This window comes from Mus pahari, chromosome 5, assembly GCF_900095145.1.
Source record: "Mus pahari chromosome 5, PAHARI_EIJ_v1.1, whole genome shotgun sequence".
NCBI lineage: Eukaryota > Metazoa > Chordata > Mammalia > Rodentia > Muridae > Mus > Mus pahari.
Genome location: NC_034594.1, coordinates 21,264,900 through 21,290,155, shown reverse-complemented (window position 1 = coordinate 21,290,155; position 25,256 = coordinate 21,264,900). Strand labels below are relative to the sequence as shown.

Sequence of the window (25,256 nt, the reverse complement as noted above, 5' to 3'; positions counted from 1 at the left end):
TTTTCTTTTTTCCCCTTTTCTCTTCTCTCTCTTCTCTTCTCTTCTCTTCGCCCTTTGCCTGTTGGAAGCTTATGCTCTCCCTCTCAAGAGCATTAAAGCGTTGCTGTAGAAGGATCCTGTTTGTGTGCCGCGTCATTTCTTGCTGGCGGGAAGGTAGCGCGGGACAGTTAACTCCAGGTTTCTTGGTGCCTCTGGGCACTGTGTACGTTCTCCGAAAAAAATTCACTCATGTGAAGTAAATTAATTATTCCAGAGCATGAATTTACTATAGAGTTATAGAGTTGTCTCTTCCAGGAAACCCAGCGACCAAGAGAGAGTGAGTTTGACATATTACAAAATGCAAATAAAAATTGTTTTCGGAGGAAGACTCAAGCATAAAAACTGAATGTCCTATAAAATATGAAAAACGTGAATCATCTTGACTACTGCAAATGGACAGTTACTCCTATAACATTGTCCTCGCCCACAGATCCCATATTGCTTCCTCAACCTTTCATAACTGCCTTAAATTGAACTTATTTCAACTTCAGTTCAACTCCATGCTTACATATCACTTGTTGGAACCTGATATGAATGTGATTTCCTGCAGTAGGATCACACAAAGGATTGTAAGTCATTGTCCAAAATTCAATGAACCATAAGGAATCACAGGACTATGGAACTGAGTGACTAGCTGAAGAGTGTTGAGAAAGATTTTCAAAGAGCCTGAAAGATTTGATCTGCTCTTAACATAGAAATTAAAATGGAGCCCTCCACATGGGCATGGTGAAGAAAGATCATGCGTGGAACTGGGCATGGGAAATGTCACACAACACCCTTGCTACAGTGTTAGGCACAAAGTATTTTCAAGGTTGCTCTTGTGTCCTGGGAACAGGAGCTCAAGTAGCATGTATGTTGGAAGAGGATGCCCATAACCACATAGTTAGTGGAAACACTTGGGAAAAAAACGCAGATGCCTTGCTTCATCCAAGAGAATCAGGGTGTCTGTATACAATGATCTGTCTAAGTGATTTCTAAATGTCCCATCATTTTAAAGAAGTCAGGTGGGACACAGTCAGAGGGCTCAGGAAAGGGAAATGAGATGAATCACCTTACATAAACTTTTATTTGAAGGGGGGGACCCAAAGGCTAACATGGTATTTGAGGGCAGGGCACTGTGTTTTAATTCTGTTTCCCAGCTATTTTCCCTTCTTCAATCTCCAACTGGGCAACTTCCTCCTGCTACCAGCTTCAGTACTATCCTGATGGGCATTCCTTGGTCCCCTAAGGCTTTGACTTTTTCTCCCTACAGCGGTCAGGCTTTGACTTTTTCTCCCTACAGCGGTCGGTTGGTCAGTTACATGCGCATGGAAACCTTGGTGTAAAAGAGACACAGAAGCATTTGCTGTGGGTTTTCATTGTAACAGAGCAACAAGTGTATCCCTTCTGTGGGGAAAGCAGAATGGGTTTCAGACACCTGCATGGAAAAGGTAATAGACACAGAAGTGCTTGCTGCTGCCGTTTTCATTTTTTTTTTTTTTAACAGAGTAACAAGTGTATCCCTTCTGCGGGGAAAGCATAGGGCTTCAGACACCTGCACTGAAAGGAGAGAGAGATGGTTTTCCTTTCCTCCCCAGAGTTCATTTCCTTGGATACCCCACAGCATCTTACCCTGGAGCTTCCCCACCCTCTCAGAACGTTCTTCTCATCAGTGAGATCTCACCCCAAAGCGTCATCATTTCTATCCTATTTTTAAAAAGTTATTTCCCTCCCCTCCCCATGACATGTAGTCAGCGTGCGTTAGGTGGCGGTCTCAGCCCAAGACAGTTGTAAAACCACTGCCTTCCGCTGGTGAGAGCCCTCATTTTTCATGAAGCAGGGTTGTTGCTCTTAGATAGTTTCATTCAAACACTTTTCCCAGCCAGTGAGTGCCCTTCCTCTGAAAGGTTTCCTAACAGGAATGGGTTGGATAAATCTCCCTCACTCCCCAACAACTGGGTTGGAGGTACATAAAACCTGATTTCTATGTGTGTCATTACTTAATGCTTCTGAGGTTAACCCAACCATGACACAGAGGAGGGCAGTGTGGACAAAGGGATGGTTTGGTGAGCAGGGGAGTTTTTGGTGTCATGTTCCCAATGATTCATATCGGTCCTTGTTGGGAATTGACTTATTCGCATAATCCAGCAGCCCTCGTTTTCTGTGTCTCGTTTCTACTTCTCTCTCAGTGCTTTGCTCTCCCATTTGAACTGGGCACCTGGCTTCTCGAGCACCATATGACTCAAGTTACCTCAAATAGCTTCAGATTAAGTGTGAGGACATGTGGGAAAGCAGGCTCAGCCACTTGGCCACCTCTCTTGGGAACAGTGAAAATTTTGAGCTTTGATTGAGGCAAAAGAAGTGGCACAGAAAGAAAGATAGAGGTTCATTGTGGCATGAAGAGGAACGTCACATGGCTGCCCACCATGGGACACAGTTTACCCTCAGGGTCACCCAGGCCATGACTTCCCCATGAAGAGGATGGATGAAAAACAAATTGAGGTCTTTCAAATCAAGGTGAGGTAGTTGGCTTTAGGTGTCCAATAGTTCATGGAAGACCACACCTTGACTCTGTGTTAGAGGGATGTCTACCAACAGAAACATGTGATACTTAATCTGAAAGAAAGGGGTGTTTATTTGAGTCCAGGGATTCAGTCAGTAGTCACCTGGCCCTCTGGCTTTGGGCCTGTGGGAAAGAATTTCAATCTGTGTCAAAGAAGCTTCCTTGTGGTGGCTGACAAATGAAGGCACATGTCCCAGAATCCCCTTCAGGAGCACAGCCCAGATGATGTCATTTCCTTCCACTCAGCCCCACCTACAAAAGGTCTCGCTACCTCCTACAGGCTGGCAACAAAGCCTTCAGCCTACTGGTTTTAGAGAATCTTTTAAGATTCCAACTATGACACCCTTGTATTTGAATACCTTACTCTACGTTGTCCAGCGTTGTACAACTAAATCATAAAATCCTTTGCATTTTTCTATTGTTTAAAGGGTTTACTTGGAGTCAAGCAATCAATACCAAAAGAAAGTCAAACATTATTCTAGTTAGAAAGTGACTGTCACTTCATTATCAATTAAAAAAAAAAGTTTTGGAAAGAAAAGATAATTACTTCTTAGCAATACATCAATAAAATTTACTTATAATTCATTATCTTGTTTTACAGTTTGGACTAAATGTTAATTGAAGGCAATGTGATTTTCTTTTTTAACTCTGTATTCTTGAAACAGAAGTCAACAGTGATATCACACATCTTTTCTTTAAAGGGATGTAAGCGTAGGTAAAGAAACCATCCAACAGTAGTGGTAGCAGCGCTGTCTTGTTAACTTAGCAGCCAAATCTCACTATAGTTTCTTCTTTGCAGAATTTCCAATCACACCCCAAATCTGCCCTAGTGTTGGCACTGAAGAAGCCCAGCAGAGAGGAACCAGGAAAATGGTGTCAGTGTTCTGCTGATTTAGACAAATGTCGCTATAGGAAGGTACTGATTTTCCTAAGTTGGACAGACACAGTGTTTGTTGTGTATTTGATTCATCCTACTGATGCATTCTGGGAAACTAACATGTATTTATATGGGTACAGTCATCACCACACCGGTAGGCTGCTTGCAGAATCAGAAGTGTGCTCAGAGGCAAGGGAAGCTTTAACAGCCAGCCTTGATTATCTTCAATGCTGGGCCACACTAATCATTTCCCAGCCATCTATAAAGAAGATGGAAATCAGAACACACACTTTCTTTGTTTTTGGCTTTTGTGATAGGATGTCAGTTCTGTAGCCCAGGCTGTCCTCCAACTCACAGTGGTCCTTTCAAATGCTCTTCTTTCTAAGAAGAGGAGGCAACCCAATATACTTTTAATATTGAAAGTTGTACAACTTTACAAATCCATTCACAAAAATAGCTGCTAGCTCAGACTACAGACTCTCTGGTTCCTTTAGCTGATTCCTACAGGGGTCACAAGCTCTACCCAGAGAGAGAGCTGCAGTCCAGATGGAATGTTGAAGATATTTATATCTAACCCCCTAGAGGTTTCTAACTGATGCAGAGACCATGGAAGGTTGCTGAGTACTGGCCGACTCCCTAGGGTTTGTTCAGTGTGCTTTCTTACACAGCCCAGGACCACCTGACTATGAGTGGCACTGCCCACAGTAGGCTTGACCTCTTATATCAATCAAATGGATCAATCATCAAGAAACTGTCCCACGGCTATGCCCAGAGGCTACTCTGATAGAGGCAATTCTTAACTGAGGTTCCTTATTCCCACACAATTTACCACACATACATACAAATTGTTGATGCTGATTTTCATAGCCAAATAGCTAAGTATTGTGATTTTTAATATCCAATTGAAATGTCACTAATGAGATTTTCTATAATTGTTTTCTTTTTACTACTGATAACAAAGACTTCCTCTTAGGGTACTACTTAATTTTTGCTAACTGCATGTCACGTGTTGAAAAGCCATGTGTGGGTGGCAGCTACCACATTAGACAGGCAAGAAGGAAAAACTAACACCACATAAATCCTGGAATTCATCAGCTGACTCTAAGACACAGGGATTAAATACAAACGAGTTCTTAACTTACCTACATAATTCTGGGCTATCCCATTTCAAATTCCCTCTTTAAAAAAATTCTTATCCCGTTGCCGGAGCAAACTTGGGCAAGGAACAAAAGAAGATAATAAGGGTTTTGCTCGTTTCTTTGTTTTCTCTTTTCCAAAGGTTCCCAGATTATTGGAGTGCTCTTTTTTACTTTCCTATTGTCTGACTGATTTGCTTCTTGATTTTGACGTAATTTCTACTGTTTACCAATTTCTTCTATATACCTAACTATACTTGCTTAGTCATATCTGATTTCAAAGAGCTTGGTCATGGCCGGGTATGATATCAGTGGAGGCATAAACCATAACTGAAATACCATTACTGCTTCTTGTGTGTCGTAAGGCACAGTAACCCAGGGAGAAGTGCAAGACCATGACGTCAGAGGTCTTAGGCTCCAGGCTTGGTCTCTGTGTCCTTCCTGCCAACTCTATCTATCTACTGGTAGGTGGATTCTCAAGACGCTTCTTGTGTCTAAAATATGTCGCTGTTGTGATGTCTTGTACAATATGTCATGTACAAACCCTGCGGTTTCCATTGATTTCTAATGTTTTCACTTTTTTTTTTTTTTTTTTACAACAGCAGTAAAAGACCTAGTCATTCTGGCATGGATAAAATGACTTCATACCCATGAGTCTCAAAGTGATAAGCTCCTGGATGCTGCAAAGCATGGTGAAGAAGGAGTCGAGGGCAGCTGAGCCTAGCTACCCTTCCCTAGAAAATGGCCCTAATTCACCATTTGAAGCAGCAGCACCAGCTTACATTACCCAAAACTTCTCCAACATGGTTCTTCGAACTTCAGATCGGATGCAAATGGACAAATTACACATTTCTCTCAATTATTTCCACCTAAAGTTAAAGTAGCTAAAACCCGCATTGCCACAGCCTTTCAGGACCTTGATCTGCTGCACCCTTTCTGAATGAATGGCATTCTTTGTCAATGACCTATGTCCCTGGTTCCTTAGAAGCCTTTTGAAGAATTAGCAAAGGAACTCAGAGTCAGTACAATATAGCAAACAAGACAAGCTTTCTCGTTCCTCTCAAGGTGTAAAACAAAGAAGAGGATGCTCACTTCAGCAATGACCACCCCGGCCTGGACCAGCACCAAGGCTTCAGTTCTGAGGCCATCATTATTGAAACATCTGCATTGCAGAAGTTCCGTTTTCTTTCTTTTTCATGTTTCTTCTTCCTTCCCCATTTTCTTAACATGGACTGGGTTGGCACAGCCTCTAGAGAACCAGAGTACAGCTATAAATACCCACTGAGACAGCCTGCAGCCAAATACGGCCATAATGTGCACATCCATTAAATGATGCTAAAAAGCTACCATTTCCTATTTTCTTTGCAATGAATCAGGTGCAATAATTGAACAACAAATAGAAAATATTTAGGAAGTATCATTCAGAGGAGAAGCCTTATGGAATTATTTAGCTTTAAAAAAAATGAAGAAAACCCAAATATCAACTCTCTTCTCTGATGAAATGAAGCATTTCTGAAATCCCTGGAGCCTGGGAGTGTGTGAGGGGGTGGGGAAATCCATCCTTTCTTTGTGCAGTATAAGCTACAATAGAGGCCAAGTGCCTCTTCAGTATAACATGTCTATCTGACCCCCCGGGGGGGGAGAGCCAGAACCTGGTATCCAAAGGAAGATAACTTCCTTGAAATGTTATTTTTTTTTTTAAAAAAATGGATTTTATTTCGAGGAGAGTGAAAGCATCAGTCAGAACCCTCAAGAAAAGAAGGTAGAACCCCCGTCACCTGGGGAGTCACCGTGAGTGTGTCCGGACATAAAGTTCAATGCATATGCATGAAGTCAAGAATTTCTGATTCCTAAAAGACCTGTTAGCTGCCTCCCTGTCTCTTCAATGGTGCTTTGATAAAGAAAAGTGTCCAACGCTGTTGATATATATCACTTCTCGTGTAAAGAGGGCAGTCTGAAAACCTTCCCATTATTTTAAGCCTAGTGTCATTGAAAGTAAACTTGGAACTACTTAGACAAAGATGCATCCCCCTCCCCAATCACACACTCATACTCAAACTCACACACACACACACACACACACACACACACACACACACATACATATACATTCAAATACACACAGAAACATATATACACACAAAAATATACACAGACACATATAAACAGGCATACACAGTCACACACACACACACACACACACACACACACACACACACAGACAAGAATGCATACATACACATACCCCTCAATCCCACCTGAAAATACAGGGGAATGTAGGCAGATGTGGTGCTTTCGCATTCAATGAAGTATCAAAGCATTAGGCTACACCACAAGAGGGGAATCCAAATCTGAATGCCCAGAGACGGTCAGAAGACAACTATACCTCCATCACATAGTATTTCATTTCGTTGTCTTGAGTGGCTATCAAACTACAGTCTCATGACAATAAGCAGCAGAAACAAGCCTTTGAATGCCCAGAGCACTGCCTTCGGCTATCTCACTATAATCAATTCAACAAATTCAACTTTCCACCCCGAAAGTCTGTTTTTTGGTTTTTGTTTGTTTGTTTGTTTGTTTGTTTTTTATTGATTTTTTTTCACCCTAAAGCCAAGTCTTTTGTTCCTCAGAGCAAGTTTCTTTCCAACTAGACTCTTGTGTTAACTACCTGGTCATTCCACAAGCTCATTCCAGGACTGGTTTTCTAAGAGTTCAGCTAAGGTCAAGCTCCTGGACCAAAATCCAGAGTCTGCAAAGGCAGCAGTATGAGGAGAGAGAAGAATGGAAGAAGTTAGGGAGAGAGCCAGGGAGGATGGAAGGCGGGAGTAGACTAAGTTTCCTAAGTAGTAAGGAAGTCCCTTAGGGACGAGTGTAGAATCTGAGCTCACCTGGCTACCCTCCTGCCTGCTTGCATTCCTGGGAGAAGAGGCTCTTCTCAGCAAACAACAGAGAGAACTCAGCATGCTCAGCAGCCTTGGCATCTTAACTTCCATTAAACTTAGCGTTTGTTTTTAATGCTGAGTATAGGTAACAGGAAGAATGAGGATAATCTCTAAGCTCAGAGCAATTTAAGTCAAACAAGAATGTGTCAGTTCCTTAAGAAGTGTCTGGATACATATTTCTCATAACATGGATATGGGGTATGCCCGGACCACTGTCCCAGGGATATTAGTAACAACAGCCTGGAAGATCATACATTGAACCTCAAGGAGAGTGCTTGCAAATGTACCTGTTAATGTACTCTACAGACGCACCATACCCAGTCATGATTTGAGAAGCATGCTGACCATGTCACATTAGAACATAGAGCCCCACTTCTGAGAGAATCAGTGCATTGATGTAAATACACCCTTCCATCTACTGTCAGAAGATAATGGCTATACATGGGAGTTTTAATCTCTTGGAATCTCTTCCAAGCTAAAATAATAGCTCTTTTATTATTTTTGGTACAATATAGATGTGGTAGTTTGAATGAGGTGTCCTCTGTAAGTTTGAGGTTGAATACTTGGTCTCCAGTTGGTGGTGATTTGTGGAGAATTAAGCCCAATATACTCCAGGCCTCCCTAACATTGTCCCCACGCCCACTTCCACCCTCACCTAACTTCTCCATCATTCAGCGGCTTCAGGGATCCCCATCTCCACTCTTGAACATTGTACAAAATGACTAATTATAGATGGCTGCTTTGAGCATTCTAAACATGTTAAACAGTCCAGAGATGGATTCTGAAATCTTAGGTTCCTATAAACCTGTTTCTAGAACTAGTCACTAGGCCTAGCCCCACTCTCCATTGCAGAACTTGTAACCAGCTGATCATACATTTTCAATGGTTCTACTCACACAACAGTGAGGACACTGGAAGTCACAGTGATATGAATAGCAACCAGGAATGTTTCATTACTAGGTCAAACCGGATTAATATGTTGCTTTATTTAGGTCCTCTTTGAAAGGGAAAACCGCACAACCTTTAACTCGTGGCTCTTATGATGGTGAGTTCGGCTTCTTACCTTTGCCCCTTTGCCCCACAGACTCCATCTGCTTCTGGCATGAATGTGCTGCCAGGAGGCATGTCCCTGAATGCTTTTTAACTGAGGTTCCACCTACAGCAGGTAAGGGGAGGGGGAACTTCAGAGAGAAGCAAGCCTACACTATGGAGCAAATTCTAAATAGATTCCTCTCACCCTGACACACGGACTACAGTTTATAAGGTGTAACTCAATGTCAAAGCAAAACCGAGGTAGGAGTTCTACTGTTCTTTACTGTGGTGATTTGCTGGCCCAAGGAAGAATGCAACCATGATATAATGGTATCATTTGGGGAAAACGCTCCATTGACTAGTTTCCTTCAGAATAACACCCTAAAGACCAGTGTGATCCAAACACTACCAACCGGTATCTTACAAGGACAAGTTTTTAAAAGTCTTCCTCTCAGTGACCAAAACGGTAATCATTGTTTATTTATCATTTACATACAAATATATAATGTTACATAATAATATATCATGTTATTTTATAAATGTTATTTAACTTATAAAATATTTATTTCCAAATAATTTAATCTCCTCATCAAAAAAATAAGTTCCATGTTTAAAATAATCCTTTTAAAATCTGTGCATTAAAAATCTATTTAAATTTGTCCTGAAATTACAGGATCTTATACCCATTGTATCCTCTAATTAATGAGTTTAAACTGTTACCAGTAAACATACTCTGCGTAAGATCATTCAATTAGACACACAAAAACACCTCTAGAACACACGGGGCAGTTTCCATGATGCAACCTTGCTGGAATATTTTGCAGCCTCCCTCAAGGAACATGGGGATCAGGCTCAAAATGTCAGCATCTGATCCAGATCAACAATCAAGTTCATGGTTATATTTCATAGGAAACTCAAGAGTTAATTTTAGCACCTTTTTCATGTCAGCTCCAGATTGCATTAGCATAAATTCGGATAATAGATACTTTCATTTCTGTGCAACAAAAGGTTTTATAGAAATCAAATTCTAGTTGTTCTCAGGATAAGAAAATCTAGTCTTTTAAACAGCTCAGACAACTTAATATCTTAGAATGCTTAAGTTCAACGAAAGGCAGCAATCAGGGACTGTTAGCGGTGAGTCACTTACGCCATGATGCCTGAAAGGTGGAACATTTCAGCAGTAATGTAGGACAAGTAGCTGTACAGGAAGACAAAGAGCGGCTCAATGACCCGGATGTTGTGTGTGAAACGGGTGGTGAACGCTGCTATGAATCCTAGGAGGATGCCAATCAGCACCCCACCAATCCCCACTACGAAGAAGTTAGCGATGCCAGCAAACACGTCTACGGTCTGGATGGTTTTCATCTGGCAGAAGGACTTGAACAAGTTGTACAGGACCTGAGGGGATGAGAAAGCACACTGTCAATCCCTCCGGGGCTGGAGCCATGTCAGCAGTTCAAGTACTTGTCACACAAGCATGAGGATCAATGTTTGAATTCCCAGCACCCTTGCAAATTCTGAGTTGGCATGAAGGCCTGCTTGTCATCTCAGAGGAAAGAACTGGGACCTCAGAAGCCAGCTGCCATTATCAAACTCTGGGTTCAGCTTTGAGATCTTGCCTCAGTAAAAAAAAAAAAGAGTGAAGAATGATAGAGGAAGACTTTCAGTGTTAACCTTGGGCCTCCACATGCACACGAACACACACACACACAAACACACACACACACACACACACCACATGCATACACATGAGAAAGAGTAAAAATATTCCTCCTAGTTTTCCCTATGATCACCTTGGGCACAAGACAAAATCTTTGAAGATTTGATCAATGTCAGAGGAAAGTATTGTGTAGTTATTTGCCACATATAATAATATTCTGGATTTCAATAAACAAAATCCTTGACAAAAAAAGTGTCTTTTCAAATAAATATTTTGAGAAGTAAAGAGGAAAATATTACAGTTATCACTCAAATATTCCTAAATCATTATTTGTTTTCCAGCTAGTACCTGGAAGGATATTTTCAAATATGTGCTTGCCACACACTTATCTTATAGGGTCCTATCATAGAATAACAGGGAGAGGGCACATCCTTCAGTGCGGGTCCCCCACTGAAGAGTTCTTCCTTCCAGGAAACTCATCTTCACTTCATATCCCACCTTCCTGTTCCACTCATGTATGCAGCATGTATCATGTAAAGTCCTAAGGATGTTTCTTGAAGAGGTCATCTTTAGTATGTGATCATGTATGGTGTAAACATGTTGTAGCTTCACATATGCTTTATGCCTCTAAAGTAATGGGCCTGCTCCTGCTTGGTTTTCTACAAGTCTTGTTTTAATTAGACTTCATGTTCAGTGGGCAATGTGTTTCCACCTGTGTGTGGAAGCCCCAGCATTACATGGGATGGGACGGACTGACTTTGAAGCCTCATCACTTTTTCCCACATAATCAGAGACATGTTCAACTCAAACCAGTCTTCTGTACTGTTTTCACTGTGGAATTTAACATTCAGAAGTTTTTAAAAGCCAGCTTGGGAGAACAATGGAGACAAGGGCCTGAGATGTACCTTCATTTGGCTCTCCAAAAGGGAAAAACCAATCAAGTTTAAAAAAAAAAAAAAAATCAAATGACACAAAATGTCAGAAGCGTTGTCGGGGTAGAAGTTTCCTGACCTGGAGTAAAAGTTCAACATGAGCTCATGCACCAGCCACCTCCTGGTAAGCTGCCATATCCTAGCACTTGTGGACCACTGGCCCTATCTCGGTCACTGGCAAAGGCAGAGTTTACTACCTCCTAGGCTTAACATAAACATGTTTCCTCCTTTCGTCTGGATCACAAGCTCCTTGGGGTCACTCACCTTGTCACGACTTCTGTCTTTTGTGCTACTTGATAGATGTACCAATTCCTACTTTCAGTCATAAGTTTACTGCAGAATACAGGTACAGTAGCAGCTCTGGGCCACCATTGCTACCTCACAGAATTTTAGAGTTCATTCACGACTCTCTCGCCTTCAAACTGCCAAAGACAAAGGTAATGACCACCAGTGAAGTGGCTCAGAAGAAGTGGCTTTTCCCACTTTGGTAAGCCAGTTCAGTTTCTGCGTAGATAGCATCCCTCTGGTTCTACTTAGATGCTATAGCCCCATCCCAGACTCTACCAGCCTGCACTAGAGAATCCATCTCTCCCTTGGTATATCTACCCTACTCATTTGGATTTTTCATTTTTATTCCCAAGATTCAAAATCTTTGGTTGGTTGCCCAACTTTGGAAAGTTCTAATACTCGAATCTTGCCCTTCATTCTTCCTTCCTTCCTTCCTTGCTTGCTTCTTCCCTTCCTCCCTCCATTCCATCCTTCCTGATTTACTGCTTTTCGCAACACCCAAAAAGGCAGAGGCAGACTTGCCCCACTATTCTACAAAACATAACGTATATCATCTTTCCTTCCCGGGCTTTTCTTTACTGTCATTTTCTCTGAAGAAGACAATCCCCTAAGCCTTGGAACTGTCTTCCAAGATATCATTACTGAAGCTTCCATTCTTCCCAAGGGTCTTTCTAGACTCCTACAGCCTTTGGGAAATGTTGTTACCTCTGACCTGTAATACACAAAAGGACCCAAAACTAGTTGGCACTTTGCCATTTTGTACTGGCTGCCTTTCCATTGAGTACTGTGTTTCCCCCAAGATAAGAAACTTCTTCCCAGAGGGAGACAGGAATGGTCTTTCCCTCCTCCATCCTCCCTCTACCTGTCACACTGACAAGACTGCGTGGGGAGATTGAATGTGCTTGTACATGAAATAACTGTTATCAGCAGTGTTGCATGGTCACAATCCTTCCAAACCTGTTTTCCTAGCTACTCAACCCACCCAATGTATCAAATGATGTTCTTCTCTAAATACGGAATCAAATCACAAATACTTTACTTTGGTGAAATGGGCAAAAGGTCCAGTTTGACCAGCTTGCTGTCAAGATACCAGTGCCATGCTGGAGCAAATGGCATGGTAGAGCCATAATCTATGACCAGAGAGCCTTTATAATCTTCAACTTCCTTTATATTAACTCTTTTGGAACTGATTATAACTGTACAGGTAGTTTGTTTCAGTTAAACTCTCTAATTTTATTTGAGGTAATCTAGATACAAAAAGGATTTGGAGTTTTAATTTACATATGAATATATGTGTTTTATAATGATATGTGTGGGTGAAACAAATATCTCAGGTGGTGGCCCAAAGTTGACATGGATTTTAAGAAATTAAAATTTCAATGACAACTCTGTAATAAATTACTAATAGGCCAATGTGATGGCTGAGTGCTCTCCAACCTGTCATATGACCTAAGGCTCATTTGTTGTGATTATTTACATATATGTGCATATGAGGTTATGAATTAAACACTTTGAATTCAGGTTTTAAATGTGTACTGATTCATCAAATGTGTATATAGCAAAGTATGCAAATACAGTTGTTTATTCCAGAAACTAGCGTGCAAATCATTTGAGTAGGAAACACAAAGTATAGTCACTTTATATCATGAATTTCAGATGATTCTGTCATTTGCAAGGTCTAGATTGACCAGCATATAATGTTTCCTGTTTACCACCCTTAAATGAAATTCCACCCACAGCCCATAACAAGGTACCACCAAGATGTATTTTAACTTCTACCTTCAAAGACAGTTGTCCTTTACCAAGCCTAGCTTTAGGGAGATACCAAGGAAACAGTCAAGGAAGTTCCATGAATCTTCTTAGAAAACTATAACACTCAATGGCTACACTTGGTTGTAGGCATGATGCTAAGCATTACAGTGTAAGAGTACATCAATTTGTCACAGACCACGTGGAAACCGTAGGATGGGTCTGAAATCTGGGAATTTGGACCATCTTTGAATTTGAAAATATTTTCATAATAATAACATAAAGGGTTAACATACAAGTACTAGTTGAAAACAATTTTTTTTTTCTGAAAACAATTTTAATCTTTCAATTGTGATTCTAGTTTGCCCAAGCCTTTGATAATAGCATGGTGAGTTCGGTCTGTAACTTCTAAATTCAGTATTGCTTGTGCTTTGAGATACTTTTGCGCTTTTTTTTTTTCCTTTTTTATTATTATTTTCTTTATTTACATTTCAAATGCTATCCCGAAAGTTTCCCATACCCCTCCCCCCACCTCTGTTCCCCTACCCACCCACTCCCACTACTTGGCCCAGGCCTTGCCTTGTGCTAGGTCATATAGAGTTTGGAAGACCAAGGAGCCTCTAACTTTTGCGCTTTAACTTTTTCTCTTTAACCTTTCTGAATGAGCTTATCACACTAAGAAAGGGGTTAGATGGTGTAACCCAGCTTCGTTATGTTTGACTGGTTCCTCGGTCTTCGACTCCTGGTGACGCTATGTTTGGCTGTAAGCATCTTGATCCAGATTTCCACAACTTTCTTTTCCTTTTATCATTTTATATTACTTTTATTTTTTTTTTTTTACTATCCAATCATTACCCCCACCCAGTCCACCCTCCCACAGTTCCTCATCCTGTTCCTCCTGCCCGGCCTGGCATCAGTGAGAGGGGATGCCCCTAACCTTCAAGAGCCTTGAGGTCAAGGCAGTGACGAAGCCTAGCAGAGGGGATGCATCCTCTTGGAGACTGAGGGGGGGGGGAGTAGAACAGAGGATGAGACCTTCACAACTTTTTGTATTCCACAAGTGAGCAGAACTTTTCCTGGTGATGCGACTCTGGGATTGAGCCAAGGATCATCAGGAAAATCTCCACCTCTGTCCTTGAAGGACTCTGGGGAGATGTCTCATAACTGTTTACACCATTACTCTAGCTGTTCCTAGCATGGATTCAGTTCAGTGCGACATGACATCAATTCTATGAGAGAAGTGATATCAGGGAGTTTACCTTTACCGTCATCTGGTAGCAAGCATGGCAGACTATTCTGATGTTCCATGAATGTATGTTTTAAGGGAGCTTGGAAGTCCAGATATGGTCTACCACAGAAAACCAATAGGTTATACACAAGAGCTTCCACTTAAACACATACCCACATGTTTTCTTGGTCTGTCTTGCCTTCACTGGGGCAGCCAGCTCTATCCACATCTCTATCCACAAAGCAGCTCATGGCTGTGCCCCCTTGAGAGCAAGTGCCTGAGGAGCATTGGGCCTTCCCACTGCATTTGAACACTTTGAACTGTGAGTTATCCAGATAACCCCCCCACCCCCCCAGAAATCTGACTCTAGAAAAACTCAGAGTGAACCACTGAGCTAAATGTATGAGGCATTTTCTGGGTAGGAGAGAGACCACATAAACTGATCGTCATTCTCAGAACAGCCCAACTCTCCCTTAGAAGGAATTCAGCAAGGTGTTCTTATTTCCTTCTAAGTTTTCTTTTGCCTTAAATAGACTTGCTCCAAGGATTCCACATTCACAGGTCCATAATCTCCTCTAGCAAGGGCAAAATTTACATATAAATATAAGTCCCAGGGGAAAATCTGAAGTCTGAGGAAATTAGAATGAGTTATAAAATGTCTTCACTGTTATGGCAGGTCCTAGTTAAAATTTAATACCAAAAGTTAATGACCAATCACTGTTAATAAATAATAGAATGTATGAATTGAGTTCAGTTATTTTGAGTACGTTAACTTGCTGTCTGAAAAAAAAATCCATCATAGGAGCTGCTCTAAAATTATATGACTTATTAACTATCAAATTATTTTCTCCATAATAATGTCCACCTGAAGTTAATGCACATCCTTTCAGATTAAAAAAAAAAAACTTTCCTTTACTTCAGGGGTCTGCTTTTACAGTAAAATATAACTAAAAGAGAACCGTGCTTGTTCCTGTGCACACTATCAAATGAGTTGTGATTCTGAAAGGCAAGAGCTAATGGGGAGAGGACTGAGGTTGGGTGAAGCGAACACACTTTAATCTGCCCATCTCAGTTTCATCTACAAAATGGTAAGACTGTCTTTCTGGGTTATATAAAGAGTTGGGCGAGAGAGAACTGTCCATTAGGAGTTAACGGCTGCCATTCCTGTCTCCCTCAGATACCACTAGTACAAACTAACCAGTTTCCCAAATCGGGATCATGTGACTCTGCGTACTGAAGAGAGAGAGATCTCTGAAGGTCCTGTAATCAATCTGCCTCACCCACCTTACTCCTTGCCTGAGTTCAGAAGGCAAGGTGGAAGGGAATTCTGCTAAAGTTAATGACAACTTTTAAATCTGTGTGTGACAATTAAGAAATAATTAAAATAATTAGTGCTTTATATATATTTTTTTAAAAAATCTGCCCATGGGAACATGATGAGAGCCAGGGATGTTCTCTGCAGGGGTGTGCTGCTTTAGTAGAAGAAGAAAGAACACATGAGAAAAGATGTCTCTACAGCCATCAACAGCAGACAAACTGTTCCCAGGGAGAACATTACTTAGTAAACATCGCTTCACAAGTGTTGGACACTCTGTATATACTAATAATGGCTTCCCTTCTTATGGGGATCTGCGATATATTAAATTATTACAAAAGACCATTACTTTAAAAACAATCACAGTGCAAAGCAATTAGAGATACAATGGCCACAATCATGTTTATGCTCTGTAACTTGTACTTTGTATTTTATGAAGGTACTGGCTGCACACTCTTTGGGGGGGGGGGGAGGCATTACAAAATGAAAACAAGGAGCCAATAATGCCCTACACGTACCCTAATGTGTAAGTAATTAAAATATGTGTTAAGAGTTTCAAGATCACGCCATAAGCTCACTAATCAAAGTGAAGTGCTCTGATGTTATAAAATGTGTCCTCAGTGTTCCCAGACATCCAATCTGTACACTCTTCTCAGGGGCCAGCAGCTTTGAGCGATAAGGATTGGTTGGTGGCTGCAGATCCAGCAAGATGTGATCTGCCCCCTGAAAAGACCAAGGCAAAAAAGTTCAACAGTTGGGTCTTTCATCCTCATCTTCCAACCTCATGGAAGGGTAAGGGTGGAAGAAGAAATTGATAACCTATAGCCAATGATGTCATCAACCTATGGCCAATGATAGTATCAATCATGCCTGTGTAAAAGAAACCCAAAGAGGTGGATTCGGAGGGCTTTTGGATAGCTTGCATGCGGGGAGTTGATGTGTTGAAGAGGGTGTAGAAGCCTCACGCCCTTCCCCGCCCTCCTTATATATACACATAAGCTCTGTGAGCTACTCTAGCAAGGAGAAGGTGTGAGAACTCTGATGAGCATGACTCGTTATTCCCTCTACGTCCTTGGAGAGCCTTCTACTGTGTGAGTGGTAAGTGGTTCCCACACACTATGTGCTCTGTGATCTGTTCACTCACCACTGTGACTGCATCGTTGAGCAGAGACTCGCCAAAAACCAGGATATAGAGCTGTTCGTTGACGTGAATGTTCTCGAAGACAGCAAGCACAGCCACGGGGTCCACAGCTGAGATCAGGCTGCCGAAGAGTAGGTTCTGGAGCAGGGTGATGTCACTGAGGCCAAACGCCTCAATCTGGCAGATGCCAAACAAAGATACCCCAATGCCAATGGAGTTCCACAGGGTGCCTACCACAGCATACCAGAAAATGGTGCCGAAGTTCTCAAAGAAGGGGCGAGTTGGCATGAAGTAGCCAGCGTCCAGAACGATGGGTGGCAGGAGGTATAGGAAAAACACATCCGTCTTCATGGCCGGGGGAGACTTCTCATCAACACCGAAGATAATCCCACCCAGTAGAAGCCCGACCATTATGAGAAGGCAGCTCTCCGGCACAATCGTGGGCAACTTGTGATAGAGATGAAAACCTGGTTAGGAGAAACACAGAGTCCAGGTTATGCAGGAGTCAAGGAGAAGGGATATTAGTTCCAAAAGCAACAGTGGACACAACTTCAGAATCTCCATGATCACTATACTTTTGACTTCCACATTGCAAAACGGCCCACTTTGAAAAAGTTACCCTTAACCGATTTACATATGTACAGGAGACACTACTGAAGCATAAACTGAATTTTAAGCCAGAAATCAAATGCTATAAATACCTGTTGTTTCCATGGTAGCATGTGGGGGTTCCTATACCTTTATTACGTTTTTCTAAAATACGGTATGGAAATGAAAATAGAACTCTGTGACTTGTGTGCATGTGTTGTGCAGGCCCCCGTGTGTGCCGGTGCTCCTGTTTGTGGGAAAACCAGTACACATCTTTGCCTCCATGTGTGCACTGAGCATCTCGCAGCCCTCTGCTCAGGTGTCCTCTATGTTAGAAGCACACCGGGAGGGACATAGCTATTCATTTCCCATTTCTAGGAGGCTCTGACGTGGGTCTGACGACACCTCTGGCATTGCTTCTCAGGAGTGAGCTGTTCACATTTACGTTGTTGTTGTTGTTGTTGTTGTTGTATGTTTGTTTGCTTGTTTGTTTGTTTGTTTGTTTGAAACAGGGTCTTTAACTAGCAAGGACATGTTAATTTGACTAGGGACCCATCCATCAGCTTCCCCAGCTCTGAGATTACAAGCACGTGCTAACACACCCAGCTTCCCCCCCCCCCCATATTCTATCAAATCTTATGTTTGGACAGCAAGCACTTTTTTAATTGTGCTATTTCCCCAGCCCCAAGCAATGCAATTTTAAACTTAAAAAAATTCAACTCCATTCAGAACATCTTTGGACATCACATTTCACTCCATCCTACTCTAACCCCAGTAAGTAGAAAAGGCAGTTGTTTTTAATGCTTTTAAAATCAAAAGCGATAACCAAGGCTCAAAGCCCTTCAGGTTCTCACCACAGAGGCTGGGTCAAGAGTCATCTTAGAGACGGCTTCTGCTTCCTTTCTCTGCTGTTGATAAGAGATAGTAACTGCTTTATCCTTAATTTCAGGTCCTTTCATTTTAATACAGAATGTGTTAAATTTTTGAGATTTTTTTTTTTTAAGGAAAAAAAAAAGTGAATTCACTAAGAAGTGTTTGTAGTGGTGCATGCCTTCAATCCCAGCACTTGGAAGGCAGAGGCAGGCAGATCTCTGTGAGTTCAAGGCCATAACTGAGTCCAGGAGAGCCAAGATAGAGACTCTCCAAAAAAACAGAGAAACTCTGTCGGGGGGGAAAAAACCAAAAGAGAACACCCGCCCAGCAAAAAAAGGATGTTAAGTAACTGTTTTATGAAGAATATATACACACCACGAACTCTACCTCTGGAAGAGTTCCCAAACAAGTGGAGACACAGGTGTATCTCTGAATTCCTTCGGTCTAGTACAAATGAGTTCAAATGACTATAGCTATTTGCTAAAGAAAACATGCTCAAGGAGCCAACACTAGGCAGACTTCAAAGGCTAAACTCCTAGACAGGCATAAGAGCCTCACCAGAAAGGAAGGGAAGGAATTAGCTCTCTCTTATTCCATGCAGGAGCCCAGTGTGCCTTTAAGATAGAGAACACTGAAGAAGAGCCTGTCCTGGGATAAATGGGAGGAGGGGGCATGCTCACTAAGCGAGCACAGAGGGCAGCACTGAAAATGACTTATCCCATGGGGATAACGGAAGGGTTTTTGGAAGAGCCTATGGTAACAGTACATCACCCTGAGACGCTTCAAGCTATAGGATCAAAGCAGAATATGAAAGGGCTGTGGCTCTAGCAGAGCCCATTTCTAAAGAACAGACTGCAGAGGAGCGGACTTTGAGAGGTGACTGGGACCGTGACACTTAAACCGGGAACAGGACACACTAGGCAGCCTCAGCCATGATGCTAAGTTGACACCAGCATGGCAGCAACAAGAAACTTCAGGACACTGTGGCAAAAAACTGTACTGGTGCAAAGATGATGAGAAAGTCACTATAGTAGTTAGTGGAAAGGGAGTCCAGATGCCAGGCGCACCTGTGGTGGCCTCTGAGGGACCAAGGGTGTTAGGCACTTCTGTAGCGCCCTCCTGGGGAATGCCAGGTGTATCTGAGGTGCCCTCCTGGGGACCTCACGTATGGCTTTCTACCACTGCTGTGACAGGGTGATGGAGATGCGGCCCTTTGACACCACTTCCTTCACGACTGACAGCTCTTTCCTGTCTCCTCTCTACACCTCCTTTCTCTCCACACACTCAGTCAATACGGTCTGCCTGCATCTGTATTGCAGGGTGCCCTCCATAGCGAGGCTTGTTCAAATAGGAAGACTGCTCTGCTCTTTGAGACCCCCACCCCACTCTCAAAACTCAACCTGCAGCTGAAGGATGGCAGACACCTCCTTCCCTCAGTGTTTCAAAGAGAGATTTGTTCTTGCTCCCGGGATCAACTTTCCTGCCCTGGGAGACCCACAGGTTCTGAGAAACAGGTACTGGCTCTGTGGGATTGTAACAGGAAGAACAGCTCACAGTTGACACCGCATGGCCTCCCTGAGAGGCCTGGGATTGGGGTGCTCTGATTTCTCACTGTCACCAAATAGGTCAGAGATTCCTGGGGTTTTGTTTGTTTGGTTTGGTTTGGGGGTATTTGTTGGTTTTTATCTGTGTGTGTGCATGCCTATATCTTTGGGGTTTTGTATGTTTTGCTTTCTTTTGGATCCCTACTCCCACACAGGGCCCGTATACCTTGTTCAAGTTGCTTTTCCCATGTACGGAAGGCTCTCTTCTGTTCACCCTTCACTAGCTCACTTTATTTGTGAAAAGGATAAGACAGGAAGCCATTTGGAGACAGGAGACTTGCAGATTTGTGTTCACTCTGAGCTAAAAAAGAGTCCTCCTCCAGTGTTTGGGAGTCTCCACCCCTCCCTTCCCTTCTGCCTTCGACCATCATCAGTAGAGGCCAAGGGTTGGAAGCTTGGTCTTAGACTCCCAGCATTCAAAACCATGAGAAAATAAATGCCCAGTCTACGGTATTGTTGCAGCACCAGGAATGGTCTAAGACAGAAAAGTGTCAACATTTTAGGAAAGGTGTGTGGACGTGCCAGAATACATTCCCAGAGACCCACTGCCAAGATTGTTTTAATAAGCAAAACTCTCTTACAAACAGCGTGACATACTGTGTTGTGAGACTCCCTGAGCTGAAGCAACTTAATCTAGAAGAATATAAAATAGTAATTTCTACACAATAAAGTGAACATCTGTATGTGGGGTATTCAAATGACCTGTTGTGGGTTGTTTTATTACTATGGCCCGGCAGGCTGGAGTACTAAGTGGAATTAATGTAGCCAGTGGGTGCAGCTGTCTCCTGCTTATGGCCTCTGGCCCACTGGCCTCATTGTGAAATGGAATGAGGAGTCCTCCAAAACCCAAGCTCCCCACATGCTGCCTCCTTTCACGGCCAGCGTTTCCTGTATGATAAAAACATGCCAGCAACAGCCTCCTGGGGAGCCCAGGATCCAAGCACAATCCATTGCGTCCTGGAACTCAGCCCTGGGCAGAGCCATGGGCCTTCAAGGTTGCTTCACTTGACTACTGAGCCAGTTCCAGTTCGGAGTGTACTTCCCCCACCCCTCATGCCACCCCACCCCCACCCCCTGCCACTTGCTGTGCTCTCTCATGTAGGACTGTGGTTGGGTGACTAGTGTACCCAGGCTCTTCTCACTCACCAGTGAGATAGTGAAATATATACCTCCCAGGAAAAACTCCTCAGCGACAACTGGGTTACAGATCACACAGCACGGCAACTGTCCGTGCAACATTGCCAGTTCCCAGAATTGTAGCTACCTCCTTCACTTCATAGGAAAAAGTCCGAGAAAACACTTGTAATGATATGCAGACAAACATCATGAAGCCTGGAGGCAAAGCATCACAGGAGGAGGCCTGCTTTCAGAGACACCCACTCTGGTTCCTTAAGTCTCCCTTCCCTTCCCTAACTCAGCCTCTGGGAGACCGAGGGCTCTCTCACACTCCGGAGAGAAGTCTCCCCCAGTATGGAAAACACCTCTTAAAGCATCTGAAAGGAGGATGGGGAATGACATATGGACTGAAGCAAGGGACAAGAGACAGAGATGGTGTCCAGGTATCCCAGACAGGAATGCCGGTCAATCTAAGCAACATGCCAGGGTCTCACCAAAACCTCAGCCAATAGGATACAGGCAGAGAAGCAAACAGAGCAGGGAGCAAAGAAGGAGGCAATCAGAAGACCGGACCAATGGGACGAAGGCCCAAGGAGGAGGGAGAATATATGCAAATATATGCACAGGAAGAAAATCACCCGAAGGTGAGATCCAGAGCTCCAGCAGCATCAGACAGGAACACCTGTGAGTCAATTGGGAATTTATATAAATGCTCACGTCTGTCAAAATGGATTGAGTGACTGTTTCCTGAAATAGAACAGTAGCTACTGAATCTGTCCTGCTGTTCCATGATCAAGATGGGATTAAGTGAAGGGCGGTCACAGGAGGCCTCAGCTTAGTGCCCTTCAGGGCACTGAAGCAGAGGCATGAAGGGCACACTGTGACACCATGGTAGACAAGACATTGTGTCCCCACTTCTATGCTTCAGTGAGCACTTGGAATCGGCTGATCACCAAAATGAGTAGTTTTTATAGTTTTGTTTTGTTTTTTAATTGATTTCTTAAATATCAGTCTCACACACAAAACTAATCACCATTCACGATGTGTGTGTTTGTTTCTCTTTTTGGGTATTTTGTGAAGGTTAAATTAACTTTAGTAGACAGAAGTCACTGCGCCTGGATGTTCCACCCTCCTACTATTAGTAAGACATGGAGAGGAAAACCAAATGAAATTGTTGCTTTTTTTTTTTTTATAAGGCTGACATGAACTACTATGGAAATAATACTGTGCACTTCAGAGAGTGGCCAAGATGTTCAGAATAGTGCCAGAGAGTAAATAGTTTTAGCATGTGAGCTATATTTTAGTTTGTCTTCATAGTGCAAATGATGCAATGCATTATGGGTAACAGCAAAGTGAATTCCTGTGCCCGTGTTTCAATGAAACTTTATTTATGAACTTTCAAACTAGACTCCCATACAGTTCCACATGCTGCCATGTTCTTATTTAAATTTGGATTTGATCATTTATAAATGATCCTTAGCCCACAGGCCATACATAGCCAATCCATGGACCATATTTGGGCTGCAGGCTGCTATGTGCTTACCTACCAAGGTGCAGGCTCTTTGTAGTTCCTGGTAACTCCTGTTTATTGTTTGAGGGATATCGTATTTCTTTTCATTCAATTTTTATTACCAGCATATAAAACTAGGCAGTGATAGTGCTTTAAATTTTTATTGTTTTATTTTTATTGTAACAAATCTCAGTAGGAGAACAGGAGTATGCATACATAAAAATACAATGTGCAATACTCCTCCCCGAGAGTGACATGAATCCAATCTCTCTTTACATATAAGTCTAGAAAAAAACTGAGCTTAAAAACTAAACATCAGCATAGAAATAAAAATCACTGAGATTAATTTACTTTATTTTCTCACTGTGGCTACCATAACCTGTTTTTATCAAATTCTGAGAAGAGGGCAAAGGCAGAAAAATTACAGGAAGCTTCAGATAGCAGGATCCACCAAGGAGCAACTATGTAAAAGTCAGAATCAGAGAAAAGCATAGAAAATAAACCTAAAAACAACAACAAAATAAAATCCAACTAGGCAAGGAAGGTGTTTACACACACACACACACACACTCACTCACACACATACACACACACTCACACACACACTCACTCACACACATACTCACACACATACTCACACACACACACTCACACACACTCACACACTCACACACACTCACACAGACAGACACACACTACTCAAGGGAGACAGGGAAAGTAGTTGAGACTCTCTGGTTTGCTGCATCAGTGTGAGCTAAAGACAGATGCAAATGTCCCAATTCCATTTTATTTTTTGTTCTATATTTTAAAGCAGATTGAAGAAATATATAATAGCATCTATTGGATGAACAAATATTTGCCAAGCTTGAGTTAAGCACAGAACAATCACATGTGGACACCAAGGCAGTACTGTGCAGTGATCGTGCCTGCCTGGCCCAGCCCTGGCGCCTGGGGCCTGGGGCTGGCTATCCTCAGACTCAGTAATTGTCTATGTAAGTCATGCCTATCTGATTGGGAGAAAAAGAGACGAACATGGAATAAGTAATATGGAAGCTCGTTTTCAAGTATTGAAAGGAATAAGCAAGGTCGTCTAAACCTAAAACATGTTTATATCCCCATTCCTATAGCAACTAAATACATACCTCCAGAAACAGAAGTGCAGTAAGCAATTGGCCAGACATAACAGACAGAAAATAGTAGCATTATTTTTAATCAGATATTTCAACAAATTCTTATAATATAATTCAAGTAAAAACTGAGTAGAGTATATTTCTGAAAGTAAATCATATTAAGTAAACTACTAATCCAAAGAGTTAAGACATGAGACAAATAAAATACAAAATACATAAAATTCAATAAATAAAGAAGAATTAATTTAAAATATATTAAGGATATATTCCATTAAAATATATCTTTTTATTTAAAATAAAGATGTTCTATGAAAGATAATAAAAAATTAAAGAGATATTTAAAAACATACAACCAGGCATGTAGACGTGTCATAACATTTAGTCATAAATTAAAGCTGAAAGAGTAATTTAACAATCACCTTCAAACATAATCTAGCACAGGCTTTCTTCTCATTGAATGTTACACCTATTGGGTTCACAAAGCACTGATCTTTATAAAATTATTGCAACATTTGAAAATAGAAATGAAGTGTCAAACATTGTTGAAATCACCTAGAGTAGAACTCAGATGCTATTTAATTTTCCCAGGTGACTTGGCCACTTAAAGGAAAAGAAAAGCTGATGAATTCCCGCCCAGGGTGGACTTTGGAAAGGTACAAAGACAAGACTCGGTCCCTTAATCATAGATTCATTGAGCATCTGCTGTCAATGAGGGTTGGATGAGTTAGAGCACAATTATACCTTGTATTCAGTGAATGTATCTCTAGTCCAGTAGATAAGATGTGCCCATAATAATTGATGATGGAAGAAAGACAATGATCAATGTCATCATACAACAAGTACTAGAGAAATGGGAGTGAGAGGCAGGTCAGATGAGGACACACAAGAAAACTTTATGAGTAAAAGGTGACATTAAGATTGGTTGATGAGGACTTTTTAAATTCCTCTAATAATGAAGCAGAAAGGGAGGCTCAGAGAGAGAGACTAAGTCCAGAAGGATGTGCTGTGTCTGGTTTGGAGGGAAGTGAAACTGTAAGACAGAAGCAGGGATCCACGCTGCTAAGAGTGTAAGCAGCGCCTGTTGACCCACCTCTCTACCAAGGCCAGAGGACACCAGGAAAGAGATCTTGGCATCGCCTCATGTTTATACATGGACAAATAAAAAAGAAGTCACTTTCAAGAGACTGGAATTTAGAAATAAGAAGATCGAAACACCCAAAGAGGCAAAACAAGTGAATACAATTAACCACCAGTGTAAGATGCTTAGCATAGCCCAAACTACACATAGCCCTGTCCACAATGCTGTGGAAGACGGTCTCAGCACAAGAAGGAGTTAATGACAGAATGAACACTTAGTAATAAAAAGGAAATTTCAGATAATAAGGATTTCTGTTTCTTCATAACTGTGCTATTAGGATTGAAAAGTCATAGAATATTGCACTGGGGACATTTACTTTGGTTTTGTGCATGATAGGAAGCAACTGGAGGAAGCAGAAACCATTACCACATCAAATTAGTTTTGTTTCATCTAATCTACATTTCTTGTGACCCTTC

The 25,256-nt window shown here is 42.0% G+C and overlaps 1 protein-coding gene across 1 annotated transcript in view; it reads right to left on the bottom strand.

Moving 5' to 3' along the window:
- The window catches only part of Slc9a2 (solute carrier family 9 member A2), an 83,340-nt gene that overhangs the window by 33,679 nt on the left and 24,405 nt on the right, over positions 1–25,256 (bottom strand). Inside the window, exons 2-3 of the mRNA XM_021198239.2 lie at positions 16,885–17,348; positions 9,716–9,966 (exon numbers count right to left, since the gene is read on the bottom strand). Of these exons, the coding sequence (XP_021053898.1) occupies positions 9,716–9,966; positions 16,885–17,348 (715 nt within the window). The remainder of the gene's footprint in view (positions 1–9,715; positions 9,967–16,884; positions 17,349–25,256) is intronic.